The 17000-nt window shown below is 57.5% G+C and overlaps 1 protein-coding gene across 1 annotated transcript in view; it reads left to right on the top strand.

Annotated features, from left to right (window-relative positions):
* The window catches only part of TCERG1L (transcription elongation regulator 1 like), a 194620-nt gene that overhangs the window by 125021 nt on the left and 52599 nt on the right, over positions 1-17000 (top strand). The window contains exons 5-6 of the mRNA XM_070470449.1: positions 5982-6073; positions 9823-9911. Coding sequence (XP_070326550.1) covers positions 5982-6073; positions 9823-9911 — 181 coding nt within the window. The remainder of the gene's footprint in view (positions 1-5981; positions 6074-9822; positions 9912-17000) is intronic.

The raw sequence follows: 17000 nt of genomic DNA, 5'->3' as shown, positions 1-17000 counted from the left end.
TTTTGATAAGTTAGACAGTTTTGACTTGTCTGCAGTGTTTCTTCATTTTAGTAATTAAGAAAGCAGTCTTTAAACGTTTAAAAGAATCCTCGTGCCTTATCCAGTAGAAGCAGCCTTGGCTGAAATTCCAGCTACAGTCACTGTCCCGTAGCTGATATCTATCCGCCGTCTTTGGCCTGAGACCTGATACTAGGTTATGGCGGACCCCTCTGAGTCCTTACGTCTCTGGTCCTCTAAGGGAACAGGTGGCTTCGAGGGGACTGCTGAGCAACAGGGGACATGCTGGTGACCCCCGAGCTCAGGGGAGGGCTCCGGGAGCCCACCGGCTCTTCCTTCAGGGAGGCGAGGTTGACCAACTGCTGAGCTGTCTTGCCCACGAGAAGGAGTGGACAAGCTACCGACACCGTCCACCTTCCCAGGGCTATTGTGTATCCCCTGCCATCACCCTCATCAACTCCCACAGCATTTTTTTCTCTATATTTCATTCTTTTTTAAAAAGGTCTTTTTTTCTGATCTTTGGGCCTAGCCATGTGGCATGTAAGATCTTAGGTCCCCAGGCAGGGATCAAACTGGAGTCTCCTGCATTGTAAAACAGAGTCTCAACCCCTGGACCGCCAGGGAAGTCCCCCTGCAGCATGTTGAGGGGAGTCTCACTTCTCACCTTCTTCTCCCACTTGTTCCACCTGCAGCCAGGGCTGTGCTGGGTTCTGTACAAGGACTGAATGTGTGTGTCATGCATCTCGTGCTGGTTCTCACACAGGCGCCCTTTCTCCTTACCGGCTTCCACCCAACCTGCCCAGGCCTTCTTGTTGCTCAGCCCTGCCCGGAGGAAAAGCGAACTGCAGGTAGTCTGAGAGCTCTTCCAACCTCAGAGCTGGGCTGGATCAATAGACCAACTGCCCCGAAGATAGGACCACCCTGCCTCCCTCACGCGTGGAAATGTTTCGTGGGCACCCCTAAGCTGGTCAGGGTCTTATGACTTGTTGATTTCCCTCCATAAACTAGTTCTTTTTGATTCCCTGTGGGGTGTTTGACGGCGAAACCGTTGGGTTTGTGCAGAGGTCGAAGCGCAGAGGGGGTGAAGCAGGTGAGAGGGGATTGGAGCGGCTCTTGGGGAGCCGTTGCACCAGCCCTTCCAGGAACGGGGAGATGCAGGCTTTACAGGGGGCTCTGGGCCCCAGCCCAGCCATGTAGTGAGGGGGTTTTAGAGTGATGATCAGGACCATCTTCTCGAAGAAGCCGTCCTGTGACCAATGTCAGGCATGCAGCCCAAATGCTGGACTTGAAGAACCAGTTTCTTTACAGGGATCAAGTGTTTTCAGTTCAGTTCAGTCACTCAGTCGTGTCTGACCCTTTGTGACCCCATGAATCGCAGCACGCCAGGCATCCCTGTCCATCACCAACTCCCGGAGTTTACTCAAACTCATGTCCATCTAGTCGGTGATGCCATCCAACCATCTCATCCTCTGTCATCCCCTTCTCCTCCTGCCCCCAATCCCTCCCAGCATCAGGGTCTTTCCCAATAAGTCAGCTCTTCGCATCAGGTGGTCAAAGTATTGGAGTTTCAGCTTCAGCATCAGTCCTTCCAGTGAACACCCAGGACTGATCTCCTATAGGATGGACTGGTTGGATCTCCTTGCAGTCCAAGGGACTCTCAAGAGTCTTCTTCAATACCACAGTTCAAAAGCATCAAGTGTTTTCAATAAATGAGAAAAGAATGTTTTCTCAGGTAATGAGGGAACACAGGTAAGCAAGACTGCTGTCATTGAGAATAACATTGTGACGAGTGCAGATGCTGCTATCAGCTTCCTCGCATGTTTTTTTACAGCGTGTATTACTGGCCCAAGAAGAGAAGCTGCTTCTCATATTTCAGGGTACCTGATCGCTTTGTTTTCTGTCTGGAGTCCCCCCAGCCCCCCTGCCATCTGCCATCTGGGAAGGAACCCAGACCACGTGCTTAGGGGTGAACAGCCATCTGCTCATTTCTGCACATGCCTCAGGCCCCGGTCCAGGAATTAGAAGTCGGAGCCCAGGCTCATAACCAGACCATTCCACCTCCTTGCAAGTTCAAGCTCTCCTCTTCCTTCCTGGGGCCTTGCTGGGGGTGGGGTGCTTGGGGGGCATTCAGCTTCTTCCTGTTTTCTGACCTCCTTCACAGAGCAGGAGTCGAGGGTCCCAGGTGCTTCGGGAGGCACTGGGGAGGTTCTCCAGCCGAGATCTCCAGGGCAAGGCAGGGCGCCATGTTCCCGCCTCCTTTTCTCAGGAGAGCTGCTCTGATGGGGTCTCCGGACGCTGCTTTCCACGGCTGTCTCCTTGGCGGTCCCCCCGGCACAGGCCCTTGTACGTTTCTGCCTGGTGTAGATACTTTTCCGAGGTCACCTGCATCCAGACGTCATTGCAACCCCCGTCCGCCCACCCTGGGCTCCAGCTCCCCACTCTGTTCCTCAGCTGCAGCGGTGAGAACCGCTGGGTTCCAGGGCTGCCCCCCGGATGCCTCCTGCAAACCCACCCCCGTCTCCCACAGAGCTGGTGGCTGGCGGGATCAGGGCCTGAGCTGAAGCTGCGGGGTTCCCTGGCTCTCAGCTGCATTATCTGTCAGCGTCTGCGGGAGGCATGGGGCCGGGGCACTGAGAATCTACTGTTGACCCAGTGGGACTTCATGGCTCTTTCCACCTGCAGAGGAACAGCTTGTTGCTGGGAGCTGCCGGGGGGTAGCACCCTGGGGTCTGCAGCCCCGAAGGGTCCCCAAGAAAAGGAGATGAGCGAGCAGGCACAGGAGGCAGTATGGGCCGGGGCGGCCCTGCCGTGGGCACTGATGAGGCCTGTGTTAACTCAGGCACACGGTCCCACACACAGCGTGACACGTGGGGGACACGGCCGTGGGCACTGATGAGGCCTGTGTTAACTCAGGCACGCGGTCCCACACACAGCGTGACACGTGGGGGACACGGCCGTGGGCACTGATGAGGCCTGTGTTAACTCAGGCACGCGGTCCCACACACAGTGTGACACGTGGGGGACACGGCCGTGGGCACTGATGAGGCCTGTGTTAACTCAGGCACGCGGTCCCACACACAGCGTGACACGTGGGGACACAGCCGTGGGCACTGATGAGGCCTGTGTTAACTCAGGCACGCGGTCCCACACACAGCGTGACACGTGGGGGACACGGCCGTGGGCACTGATGAGGCCTGTGTTAACTCAGGCACGCGGTCCCACACACAGCGTGACACGTGGGGGACACGGCCGTGGGCACTGATGAGGCCTGTGTTAACTCAGGCACGCGGTCCCACACACAGCGTGACACGTGGGGGACACGGCCGTGGGCACTGATGAGGCCTGTGTTAACTCAGGCACGCGGTCCCACACACAGCGTGACACGTGGGGGACACGGCCGTGGGCACTGATGAGGCCTGTGTTAACTCAGGCACGCGGTCCCACACACAGCGTGACACGTGGGGGACACGGCCGTGGGCACTGATGAGGCCTGTGTTAACTCAGGCACGCGGTCCCACACACAGCGTGACACGTGGGGGACACGGCCGTGGGCACTGATGAGGCCTGTGTTAACTCAGGCACGCGGTCCCACACACAGCGTGACACGTGGGGGACACGGCCGTGGGCACTGATGAGGCCTGTGTTAACTCAGGCACGCGGTCCCACACAGCGTGACACGTGGGGGACACGGCCGTGGGCACTGATGAGGCCTGTGTTAACTCAGGCACGCGGTCCCACACAGCATGACACGTGGGGGACACGGCCGTGGGCACTGATGAGGCCTGTGTTAACTCAGGCACGCGGTCCCACACACAGCGCGACACGTGTGGGACACGGCCGTGGGCACTGATGAGGCCTGTGTTAACTCAGGCACGCGGTGCCACACACAGCGCGACACGTGGGGGACACAGCGTGGGCACTGATGAGGCCTGTGTTAACTCAGGCACGCGGTCCCACACAGCGTGACACGTGGGGGACACGGCCGTGGGACTTTATGAAGAAACCCTCCCTCTTGGGAGGTCTGTTCTCTGGGCTGCTCTCGTCTCTTCCTCTGATCTTTCAAGCAGAGCTTCAGTGTCACCCAGTTAGTGACCATCTTGCTACATCACCCCCCTCTATCGGCTCCTCTGTCTTTTGTGGGTGGCATGATCTGTTTCGCAGACACAGGAAGTGGGTGGGTCAGGACCATCCCATCTGGAGCCAGCCTCCTGGCCCACACAGCCCTTCGCATCTCGACCAGAAGACGCCTTTGGCAAAGGGTCTCATTCTCACAGGTTCTGGAAGCTGCCCGGGAGCTCTGCTCATCGCCGTGATGGGTGATAAAGTAAAGCCCCACAGCCCTCTGGGGCGGAGCGTGGTGTTAAATGTGGTCTGTTGACTCAGATTGGGTTTATGGTTCAGCGAAGAGCTGGGAGCTCCTTCCCTGAGTCTGGGGATGAAATGGCCCCGTAGGTGGTGTCTCCAGGCCCAAGGCAGGCCTCTGGGTGGTGCTCCCCGTGGCCTGGGAGGCGAGTGGTCGGCACTGGCCACCCTTGTGCGAATGGAGTGTGTGGTCTAGGCTCCAGACACACTCAGTGTGGAGACACGAGGGCAGCAGGAGGCCCATGAGGTCCGGGGGCCACGCTTGGTCTGTTTGCCCCCAGCCTGAGCTCAGGGCTCTCAAGCACCCAGGACCAGCCAGCTGGCCCTGGGGCAGAGCCCGCGGGCCCGGGCACCCTTCTGATCGACATCGCTGACAAGGGGCCTGGCTGTGCCCAGGGCCGCCTCTGTCCATCCGTCCCTGCCTGTGACAGACGGAGGCCGGGCCTCGAGGCTGGCTCCCGCCTGCTTTTGCCTTGTCCAGACGAAGCTCCTCTGTGCAGACTGGATATTTGGTCCCGGTCCAGAGCTGACCTGAGGGCCCCGAGGCACCTCTGAGATCAGCTGTTAGTGGAGTGTCCGCAGAGAGGTGCTTCCACATGCAGGGCTCTGGAGAGGCTGCCCCGGAACCCGGGCCCAGCTCCGCAGCTGCCAGGGGGCCGGCATCAAGGCCCGCTGTGGTCACCACCGCTGGGCTCCACGCGGGAGCCCAGCCCAAGCATGCTCACACACGCACATACACATATATACACACACACACACATACATGCACGCACACACGTGCACACACACGCGCACGCACACGCACACACACACACACACACACACACACACATTGATCCCCTATGTCCTTCCTTCCTCCGGCTTACTGGGCAGGAGCCACCCCAGGACCTCCCTAGATGTGTTGCACAGACGGAGCTCCAGGTCAAGCAACCGTTTCCCGGGTCTCCTGGGTGGATGTATCTGTTTGTGAGGCTGGTTTGTGGTTGGGTGGCTTGGAGTTTCCCCTCATCCTTTGTCCTAACTGCGTGATTAACCTGGCCGCCCGTCACTGCCTACAGACATCTGAGGCTACGCGACATGTTAGAATACGATGAAGCCAACCTGTTTTCACATCCAGCCTCAGGCTTTTGCCACGTTCCATCAGGCAGTCACTGTCTGCACAGTGAAAGCACTGAGAAGGCGGCCCGTGGAAACAGAGCCTGGTTAGTGAGCGATGAACACTGGCAGTGAGGGCGTGACCCGCGTGGACCCCATTCCTGCTCGGGATCGGGGACCAGGGCGGCCCATCATAGCCGCCGATAGAGCCTGCTGCCTCTGCCGCCCACACTGGCCCCTGGTCCTTGTCGGAGAGGCCCGAGTCCCGTCCCTCGTGGCCCACACGGCCTGGCCCAGTGTGGTCAGTCACTCCATGGCCAGTGCTGATGGGGTTGCCAGGCTGGACACGAAGCCCTGGTGGAGGCTCGGTCAGCACCGTGTGGTCAGACAGCGAGGCTGGCACGGCTGCTGCGGGACGCACTGCACGCGCCGGCACTTAGAATTCCCGAGGCTGCTCTTTGTCCGTTTTCGGTTTTACAAACTGATGTGTCAGATGGATGCTAACGATGGTTGTTTTGGTCCCACAGACAAAAGCAGAGAGCGCAGCCGGGCGCCCTGCCCCCCAGCCCTGGTGCTGCACGCAGAGAGGAAGAGGCCGGCGGGGGATGGAGAAGACAAGGTTGGTGGCTGCGAGGTGCACGACCCCCAGCTGGGGGCCCTGGGGGCCCACACACCCTTCCCCCCATTTCCCACCTGACTCTCGGCCGTGACGCTTTCAGTCCCCTCTGTGGTACCGGGCCACTGCCAGGGGGACCGCTGCAGAACCCAGCAGAAGGGAGGGGCGTCTGGGAGCCAAGCAGGAGCAGCCTGGCCTTCCCGTCTGTATCCAGTCCAGAGCCCACTGGCAGGCTCTGCTCAGAGAGGCTTGGGTGGTGACCCTGGATTCTCACGTGTGCTGTCCCCTGTCTCAGAAGGCGTGTGCACACAGGCAGCCAGGCTGTGCAGTTGGACACCCCTTGGGCGAAGCTGTGATCTGCATTTGGTTTCACTGTTGCAGGAAAACCAATGCATGCTTGTGTTTTCTGAACACAGAATCTCAGGTCCTTCCCTATAAAGCAGCATTTTATAGATTGACTGAGAACATGTTGAGTGCATTTCCATGAAATGCATTTCCAAGAAATCAGCTTTTACTGCTGCCTTTGAAAGACATAAATGGCACATAACATGCTCTGATCCACTCTGATCCATCAAATCCACTACTGGCCTCTGGTCTGATCCGTCAGACACCCTGGTGGCCTCTGGTCTGCCCCCATGCTGGGTGAACATTCTCTCTCCCTACGCTGTTATCAGCCTTCTCTCTACCTCGGTCTGCTAGGTCCCCGTTCCTGTGGTTGTCCTGCCCGTTCCCCATCAGCAACATCCCTGGGCACCCTCACCTGTGGTCCCCACCATCCTCTCCCTCATTAGTGCTGGGGCTAGATGGTGTCAGTGAATCATGAACGATAGTGCAAATTAGTCTCTTGCTTCCCGATGAAGGATTTCTCTCTATGAGATGAACATCCATGCCAGAATTGCATATTTATTAAACAGATCGTCTTTCTTCTGCTTTAACTACTTTCTTTATCTCTGCGCTCTGTGCGTCTAATTCACTTTTATTACTTCGGTGCGGAGGGGAGTTTTATGCCATGATTAGCCATTTTTATCACCAACAAGAAATCATAGCCAGCATGCCACACCAGAAGACGACCTTGGTAATTAGCAGTGGAGAATCCCAGCATCGCCAAATTTAAGTGTTAGTCTCTCTATCACAAATCATGTCCCACCGTATTTCCCTGAAAAAATTATCGGGGGAAATCTACTACTCACAGAGGCCCCTCATTGGGTTTCATTGTTCAATTAGCTTCATAATGAAAATCTCCCCCTCGTTTTCCTGATTGGATTAGTAATATAAACTCTGGTCTTAACATACCCGTGTATTTTTAACAGAACTCTTTCTGAATACACTTTTTTATGTTCATTATTTATCCTGAATTTATTTTCCCGTAGGAAACTAAGACTTTCTACTATCCCAAAATTCCAGAACAAACAATTGTTCGTGAACTTATGAATTAGGAATAATCATATAAATTGCAAATCGTTTATTTCATGTGATTTCCTGTCACAATGAAAGAAGGGCCCTGGGGAGACCCCGGTAAGATACCAGGATGGTCGAGTGTGTGAGAGACCACCCCTCAAGTCCTGGACCTCACGTGTCTAACCTTTAATGAATGGGGTTCCCAGCAGCCACTCTGGACCTGGTCCGCTGACCTTTGCATCCCAGGCCTCCCTGCTCATCCTCTGGCCGGCTCTGCCGACACTGGCTGTTCACTCCTGGTGACGAGGGCCCTGCTGCTAGGGCGTGGGCAGGAGGAGGTCTCACTTCATTGCCTGCGATTTTACTGTAGCTTCAAGTGACTTCTTTGGGGTTTATCTCACCCATATAGATAGACCCTGGTGATCTTTTAACTTTATACTTGAATCTTTCCTCTCGGTGCTCTCAGAACCTAGCCCTTTCCTCGCTAACAACTCTGTTCTAAAGGAAGCTGGGAGGGGGAATGAGCTGTGGTCCCAGTGTGGCCCTCGGGGACCCCTGGACAAGCGTCTGGGCTTTCGGTGCAATGGCCCTGTCCTTGCGCGGCCGCCCACCAGCGGTGTCCCACAGGGCGGCGGGCATTGGCGTCCTGGTGTTTGATCATCCCACAACCGGCTAACCGTGTCCTTACCTACACTGCCTCATGAAGCGCTGACACTGATGGTGGCAGAAAAAGATTCTCAGCTTTCAGGACGACATTTAACTTTTTCTAAATGAATCTAGAGTTTAATTGCCCAACGGACATGCGTTTGGGTGGACTCTGGGAATTGGTGATGGACAGGGAGGCCTGGTGTGCTGGGTTCATGGGGTGGCAGAGTCGGACACGACTGAGCAACTGGACTGAACTAAACTTAACGTTCTCAGCTCAGAACCTGGTTGCTGTTTGGAATAATGCACTAGGATTCTGTAATCTTACTGATTTTTCGAGAGAAAGGAAACGCGGTCCTTATTATATTATTCTAAATTTGAGATTAAAATAATGAAAACCGGCGTTAGAAAGAAAGACATGCTTCCTTGCCGCTAGAATGTATTGTGCTCACTGTGGTTTCAGTTTTCTCTTAGAGCTGCTCGAGGTTTGAGATAGCACTGACTTCTTAAAAAATCTTCTCATGGCAATTTTTCATTTCCACCTTAGAAGTTCGGTTCTGTTTCCTTTGGCTTAAAGGCCTCCCTGGTGGCTCAGATGGTAAATGAGCTGCCTGCGATGTGGGGCCCGGGTTCGATCCATGGATGGGGTAGACCCCCTGGAGAAGGGAATGACTACCCACTCCAGTGTTCTTGCCTGGAGAGTCCCATGGACAGAGGAGCCTGGCAGGCTACGGTCCATGGGGTCGCAAAGAGCTGGACACGACTGAGCAGCTATCACTTTCGCTTTCCACTTTCCCTTGTTTAACAAAATTCAGTGTCTCTTGTATATCCGCGCATCTAGATAAGTCAGTCTGAATCTTGGGTTCACGTTTATGTTGGTGTTATAATTGTCTATTGTCAGAAAAACTTTTATTTCTGTCCAGATTCTATCCATAATAAGCAATGGTCAGATGTCCTAGCTTCCTAGCTGTAGTTGTTTTCTCTTTTAACTTTAGGAAATAAATCTTCATTTTCTTCTAGGGGATATCATGCTCAGACATTCTTATTTTCTACATGAAGACAGAGTCGGTGCTTTTCAGACCTGACTGTGTATCAGTCAGCTGCACCATGTGAAATAGGCCATGAACTCTGTCCCCAGGTGGATACTCCAGAAATGGGGGGCGGGGGGCGTCCTTGGGGTGACAGGACACTGCAAGGACACGGGCCTGTCCCTTCCCCCGCCTGCCCGGGCCGGGCCTGTCCCTTCCCCCGCCTGCCCGGGCCGGGCCAGCCCCGCCTCCCGGGGCCCTCGCTGGCTGCACGGAGGGCTTCGGCCGCTGGAGGCTGGGCTCACTGACACCGCGCCTCCAGCCCCTCTGTCAGCCTGTTTCCAGAGACGAGTCCAGGGGGTTCTGCCCCGGGCGCCGGCCGTTCAGAAGCGCTCTCTCAGCTGCTCTGCCTGTGTCTGTCTCCGCAGAAGCAGGCAGCCAAGCCAATTCGGGATAATTACAGGGAGGCCCTCGTGTACACGCCAGTTGTGCCATGAATTCTAAAGTCTCACGTGAGCCCCCCAGGCCTGCGCGCTGGCTCTGCTGAGCCGGTCATTACCTAAGAGCCGCTGTGGGTAGGTCTGTCTGCAGGAGACTGGTTAGTCTTTACTTGGTTGCCTCTAATTGGAGAGGAGTGTTTCAATTTGTTTTAAAGTGCTTTCCTGCTCTCTCTATTCACAGGAGCCGCCGTCGATCCTGGTGACCAGCGAGGACAGTGAACCCAAAGGCACAAGGCCCGTGGCATCCACCCCGGTGCCGGGATCCCCCTGGTAAGACACCCCGAGCCTCGGTCCGGGAGCCAGCCCTCTGACCCAGCGCTGGTCTCCACCAGAGAGAAATGCGTGCCCTGTGGGTAATGCTGTTTTACACAAAGCAATTTGCAGCTCCTGGTGGGCAGAGTTCCACACCATTGTCACCATCTGCCAAAAGAAAAATAGCACTTAAGTGATAAGTTATCCTGCTCCAATATATTTGCAAATATGCAGTAAAGTAGGAAGGCCATGGCGTATTGATCTGAGAAAGGCCGTGTCTGGAGAGACGGCGGCACGCCTTGCACTTCAAAGGCCTTTCCGTGGACTCCAGGAGAAGCGTAACCGAGGAGCTGTTAATTAAAGACGTGCCCGCTCTCTGTGGCTGCCCTGTGAGGATTCCCGTTCTCTGAGCCTCCGCACTCAAAGCGCCCTCCACGAGGGAGCCCCCGACTCTGGTTTTCAAAAATGTCCTTTTATAATGGAGTAATTTAGAAGTGGAAAAAAAGGTTATTATAGTAAAATTAGTTTTAGAGCCTGCAGATTAGACTGCAGGATACGGTTGGGAGGAACAACTAATTTAGAGAAAAGGAACAGAGACACTTAACGCGGCACCGAGGTAGGAGCGGCCGCCGACTGCGGTCCCCGGGTGTGGCGTCTGCCCGGCGTGATGTCCCGAGTGGGTCCCAGCGTCCGTCCTGCCCTGGCCCCCTGCGTACCGCGGGAAACCCTGCTCTCCACCGGACAGGCGGGGCCCCTCCCCTTCTCTGCTCAGGGTCAGTGTCACCGGCACCCACGGGCCTCCCACCCTTCAGCTCCAGCGCTCGGTGAGCTGGGGATGCCTCACAGGTCCGGGGCCCCCGACGGTGACGCCTAACGACGCAGTGTTCCCAGGGCTGAGAGTGTCCTGCCGTTCAAGTCGGGCCTGACGCCAGCTCCTGGGTTAACGCAGACCCCACGGGCCGAGGCCTGAGGCCTGGCCCCTGCACCTGTACGCCTCCCCGGCTGATTGCAAGTCCTGGGCTCCCACAACTTCCCGTCGGGTTTGAAGCTTTGCTAGGGCGACTCACAGGACTTAGGAGAGCAATTCACTTGTGATGACCTCTGTATTACACAGGGCACAGTCCAGGGACAGCGGATGGCAGAGAGGCATGGGCGGGCTGCGGGGCAGGGGTCTCCGGGCCCCACGCCCTCCTGGGGCTGCCACCCCCCAGGACATCAGCGAGGGCAGCACACTGCAGCCCTCTGAACCCAGAGGAAGCTCCCCGAATGCTTTGTTACTAGGCCTGTCCTCCCCACTCCTGGAGGGTGGGCATGGGACCAGAAAGCCAGCCCTCTGATCACGGGGCCGGTCTTTCTGGGACCAGCCCCCGCCCTCCATGGTCACGCATGGAGGCGCATCAGTCACCCTGTCGTCAGCCTGAACTCACGTGAGGTCAGGATGCTCCTTATGAGTAAGAAAGATGCCCCCGTCGCTCAGCTGATTCCAAGGGTTTTAGGAGCTTGGCGCCAGGAACTGAATGGGGGAAGGAACCGAATCAAACTATTATTTTGTTTGTGATGCCACAGACACTGTCCGGGGTCTTCCAGAACCAAACTCTCTCGCGTGTGTTTCTAAGGCATGCGCACTTGACTGCAGATCATATGAGCGGTTGCGGTCAATTCAGCGAGGTGTGTGACCCTGTCCCTGAGTACTCGATGCTGCCCCCCGAGGTTATAATTGTGTAGGAGACCTGGCCTTGAGCCCTAGAGAGTTCTAACTGTGGAGGCTGCAGTTTCAATTTCTCGGTAATGCCGTGTTCCAGGGCAGAATGCTCCATGGGATCCTGGGGTCGCGGCGTCCTCAGGGGCCGCTCCCGCACACCACGGGTCCTTGGTCTGGAGGAATCGCTGATCAGCCCTCCAGCCCGAGTGGCGGGGGTATGGGGCACTGTCCCCTTTCGGGGAAGGGGGCAGCGGGGCTGCAGGAGGCACCGCGCCTGCAGCTCTCCGAGGGGGCATTGGGCCCGCCGGCTGAACCTGGGCATTTTCCTCACTTCTGATCCCCTCTTTCCGAGCCTCCCTGACCCAGTGCCACCTGAGCGAGGCTGCCTGGCCTCCCCGAGCTTTCCGGGGTGAAGCGTACCGGGGTTCAAACACCCCCACGCCTGGGAGGTTGGGTCTGCGTGCTCCCTGAAAAGTGCAGGAGGGACCAGGAGCTTGTGGGGTGGGGGTCCAGGGGCGCAGGGGCAGTGCCAGCCTTGGCTTCTTCTGTGGCCTCCCCCCTTCCCAACGGGAGTGGCTGCGTGCGGCGTGGTCTGACGTGTGCTTAACCTGAGCGTGACACACACGGAAACTCGGGGACAGCACACCCTGGGATGACGGCGGTCCGCCTCCGGGAAGGGCTCCTCTGGCCTGGGGGCCGCGCCTGCTGCACACAGTGAGCTCAGACCACCCACCGCCCCCGGTCCCCGGGCTGGGCCAGTCGTCAGCCCAAGCCCCGTGGCACCCAGGTTCTCAGGAAGCAAAGAGGTCCTCCAGGGGTGGGGGAGGCCGGGACGCCAGTCCCGCCTCGTGCGTCCCCGCCGGCCACTCTCCCACAGTCCAGGACGCTCATGGATCCCCACGCGTGTGAGAGCTCACCCAGCCGAAGAACGTGCAGGCGCCTGCTGCCGTCAGCCCTCAGAGAAGCAGGAACCCGTGGCGGGGTGTCCTCCTGCCGTGAGGCAGGGAGTCGGGGGCAAGGGACTGGGTCTGTGAGACATGAGCCCAAGGACCCCGCAGGCCGCCGGGTGCTGTCGGAAGCTGGGGTGACCCGATGCGCGGGCAGGGCTGCCCAGGAGCCGGGATGCGTGAGCCGCGCCAGTGTCCGCTTGTCACGGCCACGTGCTGAGCACCTCTCACGTCTCAGATCTGCCTGTTCTCCCCTGGACGGGCGGCCTCTCCGCGGAGGCCCCGGCTGGCCCAGCCCCAGGCCTGCTCCTGCAGGGCCCTCCGCCCTGGCCCTCATTAGGCCGGGCAGGGGAGCCGGTGCGCGGGGGTCCCTGCGGTGAGAAGCCCCTGCCGTGGGGAAGGGGAACTCTGACGGATGTGACCGCGGAGTAGGTGGTACCGTGACTGTCCGAGAAGGCAAGTGCCCCTGGACGCCCTGGCCCGTGGTCCAGATGGAGTTGCCCTGAAGGTGTTTGCTTCGCTTCCTGCCCACGGGAGGCTTGCTGTCACATCAGAGGTCGCCGGGAACCCCAGGAGCTCCGTGCAGAATGAGGTCACAACCAGATACACATTTCTGAGCATAAACCACCATGTCCCAGGAGGAGGAGGGGAGAGCTGTTTCCACCCTCTTTTCCCTGAATCTTCGTGTCTGCGGGCCCCATTGCCTCACCCGACCTGCCCCGTGGAGCTGGAGCTGCTCAGACCTCCCAGGTCAGCCCCTTCCTGGGACAAAGGCGGGCAGGATGAGGAAGGGGGCAGAGAACAGAGGACACAGAGGTGCTGCCTTCTGGGTTCAGAGACCTCAGCCCTGCAGCTGTGACCCAGGGCACACGGGGTCCACCCTGCAGGCGGGACTCTGCTCCTGGGACAGCGCCCTCGGGGACAAGGGACCCGGGTGTGTCTTCCTGTGTGTGGGAGGGGGCAGAGGCACGGAGCCCTCCCTTGCTGGGCTGAGCTGGACGCTTGAGAGAGAAGCGGAGATGTCTTCCCTCTGGCAGCCCATGAACGCTGGAGTGTGCTGTATGAAGGCGACGGGGAGATTATTTTGGTCCCCGTTTCCACTTGCTAAAACGGGTCTTCGTGCACTAGGGCTCCTAAATGTGGATGTTTTGTACCAGACTTAACTAACTCTGGCACGCTAAGTGTACCCTCTGGGATTTGGGGACAGTTAAAGAGGAGAGGGAACATGGCAGCCATCCAGAAATTATACATTGTGATTAAGCCAGGGGAATGTATACGTATTGCTTAAAATGTGCATAAATGATACATGAAATTAATTCTGCATCGTGCAGCTGGCTGGGTCCGGTGGAGACCAAGCATGACCAGTGGACAGATCTCTCCCAGGGAGTCACGTTTGTTTACCTGCTGCCAGCTCGTCCCTTCAGTCCCACGGGGTCCCTGCGGCACAGGAAGGGGGCTCTTTGCATTCTGGATGTGGGCGTGTGCGTGTTATTACTTGTCACTCCTGTCTCCGGGGTAATAATCCCCCATTAAGTCTCTAATTGGCTCCACTCGCCCGTCACTGGAGAGGCTGCCTGGTGGTGGCTGTGGGGGTTGGGGCTGCTCCCCGCATGGCGGTCCAGGCACTGGGTCTCTCCGAGAGGAGGGTGTGGCGTGACTATCCGTCTATGCAGTTCCCGGTGCTGATGGAATCAGTGCGTCCTGCAGGCAGCACACCTACAGCGTGGACCCATCCCACATCTGGGAGAACCCAGTCAATTCCGGTCGACGTGAAGCTTCTTTCTTAACAGCCGGGCTTGGAGCCAGAGCGGAAGGAGCCCAGGAGCTCAGTGGGATGATGACCTGAATCTGACTGGGGCCTCCCATCACGGGGACCATTTGGAGTCCATGTGTCTTTGCATCTGAGTGTATCCCCTTCTCAGGAAGGATAGCCACGCAGGTGTGCGGTCTGCCCTCAGCCAGCGTCCAGGGAGGTGACGGCTGTCAGCAGCTACCAGGGCTGGAGGCTGAAACTCCTCCACTCTTTGCCCACCAGGAGCACGGCTCAGGGCCCCCTCACCCCACCAGGGGCTGCAACAGCTTCACTCACCTGCTTCCAGCTGCTTCTTATTCCCCAGGTGCCCCCGCTCACATGTCAACCAGAACCTTCCCAGGCCCTACAGACCCCCAGCTCTGAGACCCCAGGACACCTCCCAGAGCCAGTGGGAAGGCTGGGGTTGGCTGAGGCTAGCCTCACACAGCATTTGAGGTGCTGGCTGGGGGCTACCTCTGCACCCCTTCTGCACCAAAGGGTGCACGGCCCCCTCCCTGCCTCTCTGACCAAGGCTGCTGGCTCCTCGGTAATTCTGGCTGAAGTGTCCCGTCCCCTGGGTGTGGATGCACACGCCCCAGACTTTCCCATGTGGGCAGATCCTTGTTGACCCACTTTCTCAGGGAACTCATCACTTGCTCTTGGAAGTTTAGACTCTACTCTGTCTTTCATCCCCTTTAGGGTCTGTCCTGAGTCAGGGTCCCCAGAAGCGCACTTTGGACAGCGTTCCCAGTGCCTGGAGTTACTGAGGAGTGGTTTCAAGGCAGAGGAAGGCGGGGTGGGGAGGGGAAGGGGGAGTAGCTCTGTGCTAAGAGGATGTGGTCTCAGCAGGAGGCCAATCACCTCACCGTGGATTTGCCCCACACCCTGACCCCACTGGGCTGCTAGGGGAGGTGATCCCAGGGCGGCGTAATCTCCAGGTGCAGCAGTGACCTGCTGAGCACAGCTACCCAGAGCCCAGGACGGACTAGCTCAGGGGCCGGGGACAGTGTGCCTGTCCATAAGGTTGATCCACACGGAAGGGCATTGACGTGACCATGCCTGGGGTCCTGGACCAAACTGGAAAATTAACAGAAAAGAACAGAAGATAGAATAAAAGCTAGAAGGGACTTAAGAAATCATCTGGGACTAGACCTGCGATCACCAATCTGCTTTTATAAATGAGGACGCTGAGTCCACAGCAGTGAGTTCACTGCTTGAGGTGCTGAGACGCACAGAGGCAGAGCCATCCTGGAAGGCAGGGCTCCACGGCCCTGGTCCCCTAAGTGCCCTCCATCACTCTAGAGGAGGGAACTGGCCAGTCAGCCATGGGGCTGAGGCCACTGGGGGCGGGCTGCGATGCCCAGATCACTGGTGTGCATGTGTGTGCGCGCACGTGTGTGTCTGTGTGTGTGAACGCATAAGTGTATGTGCATGTGTGTGAATGCACGTGTGCATGTGTGTGTGCATGTGCATTGATGCACAAGTGTGTGTGCAGGTGTGAATGTATGAGTGTGCATGCACAAGTGTGCATGTGTGTGTGTAAATGCATGTGTGTGCACACATGTGAGTGTGTGCCCGTGCATTTATGCACACATGCGTGCACACATGTGAATGCATGTGTGTGTGTGCGCGCATGTGCGAGTGTGTGTGTGCATGTGTGGGGGAGGGGCGCTGGGCACAGGCTGGCTTTCTGCCAGAAGGGCCACGCCTGTCAGGTGTGTCGGCCGCAGAGACCCATTGTCCTGCAGGTGTGGTCAGGGGTCCCGGGGTCACACAGCAGCTCTTACATTTTTAAGTAGATAGGGATGCAGGGAATCAAAGATGCATCTAGACTTTCCCACTCAGGCCAAGTGCAGTAAAACATAGGGAAAAGATATCATCCCGACTGTCACAAACTGACCTACTTGCCGCCAGGAGCTTTGGTCTTGGAGCTATTTTTCCAGCTGCAGCCTGGCCAAAGAAGGCTTTGGAAGCTTGTGTGTGGGCAGGTGACCAGCCGTCTGCATGCTCCGGACAAGTCTGATGGATTCCCTCCATGTGGGAGGGTGCCCAGGACCAGTCTTCACCCTCTACGCTGTTGCGGGTCTGCTGGCTTCTTACTTGACATCACCTGCATTCTGATTTAGCTGAAGCTGCAACAGCCTGCATTCACACCAGGCAAACCTCCCCCGCACCGTGGTCCCCAGATAACCCAGGTGGGCTACTTGTGGTGCTGAGAACATGTGCTGAGTGTTGCCGGAAGCACAGCCCCCAGACCCAGCAGGAGGGACTCCGTCACCCTCCGGAGCGTCTGAGAGGGAAGGGGCTGTGCTCCCTGCAGGGTTTATGGTCCCTGCTGGCCCAGAATTCTGTGCAAGAACTCACGCAGTGGCAGAATTGTACATAATGTACAGAACAGCATAATTACCTGCAGCTTTGTACACAGTAAAAGCTTCTTAAGCCAGACAACTTCTGCACCAGCAGGCAGGCAACTTCCTCCAGGCTGCGAGAGGCCACCTATCCCCTGTCCAGGCCCGCTTGGGGGCAGCGGGCAGACCCATCCATCGGGCAGGGACCTTGTCCAGCTTGCCAGTCCTGCCCCTCAGGTCTAGCCCTTGTTTGCCTAGATGACGGTCTATCCTGTCATCTAGTCTCTAGTAAAGGCTGATCCTCATGTTTGCCTCAAT

This window comes from Odocoileus virginianus, chromosome 7, assembly GCF_023699985.2.
Source record: "Odocoileus virginianus isolate 20LAN1187 ecotype Illinois chromosome 7, Ovbor_1.2, whole genome shotgun sequence".
NCBI classification, from domain to species: domain Eukaryota; kingdom Metazoa; phylum Chordata; class Mammalia; order Artiodactyla; family Cervidae; genus Odocoileus; species Odocoileus virginianus.
This window is presented reverse-complemented; position numbering and strand designations above follow the sequence as displayed.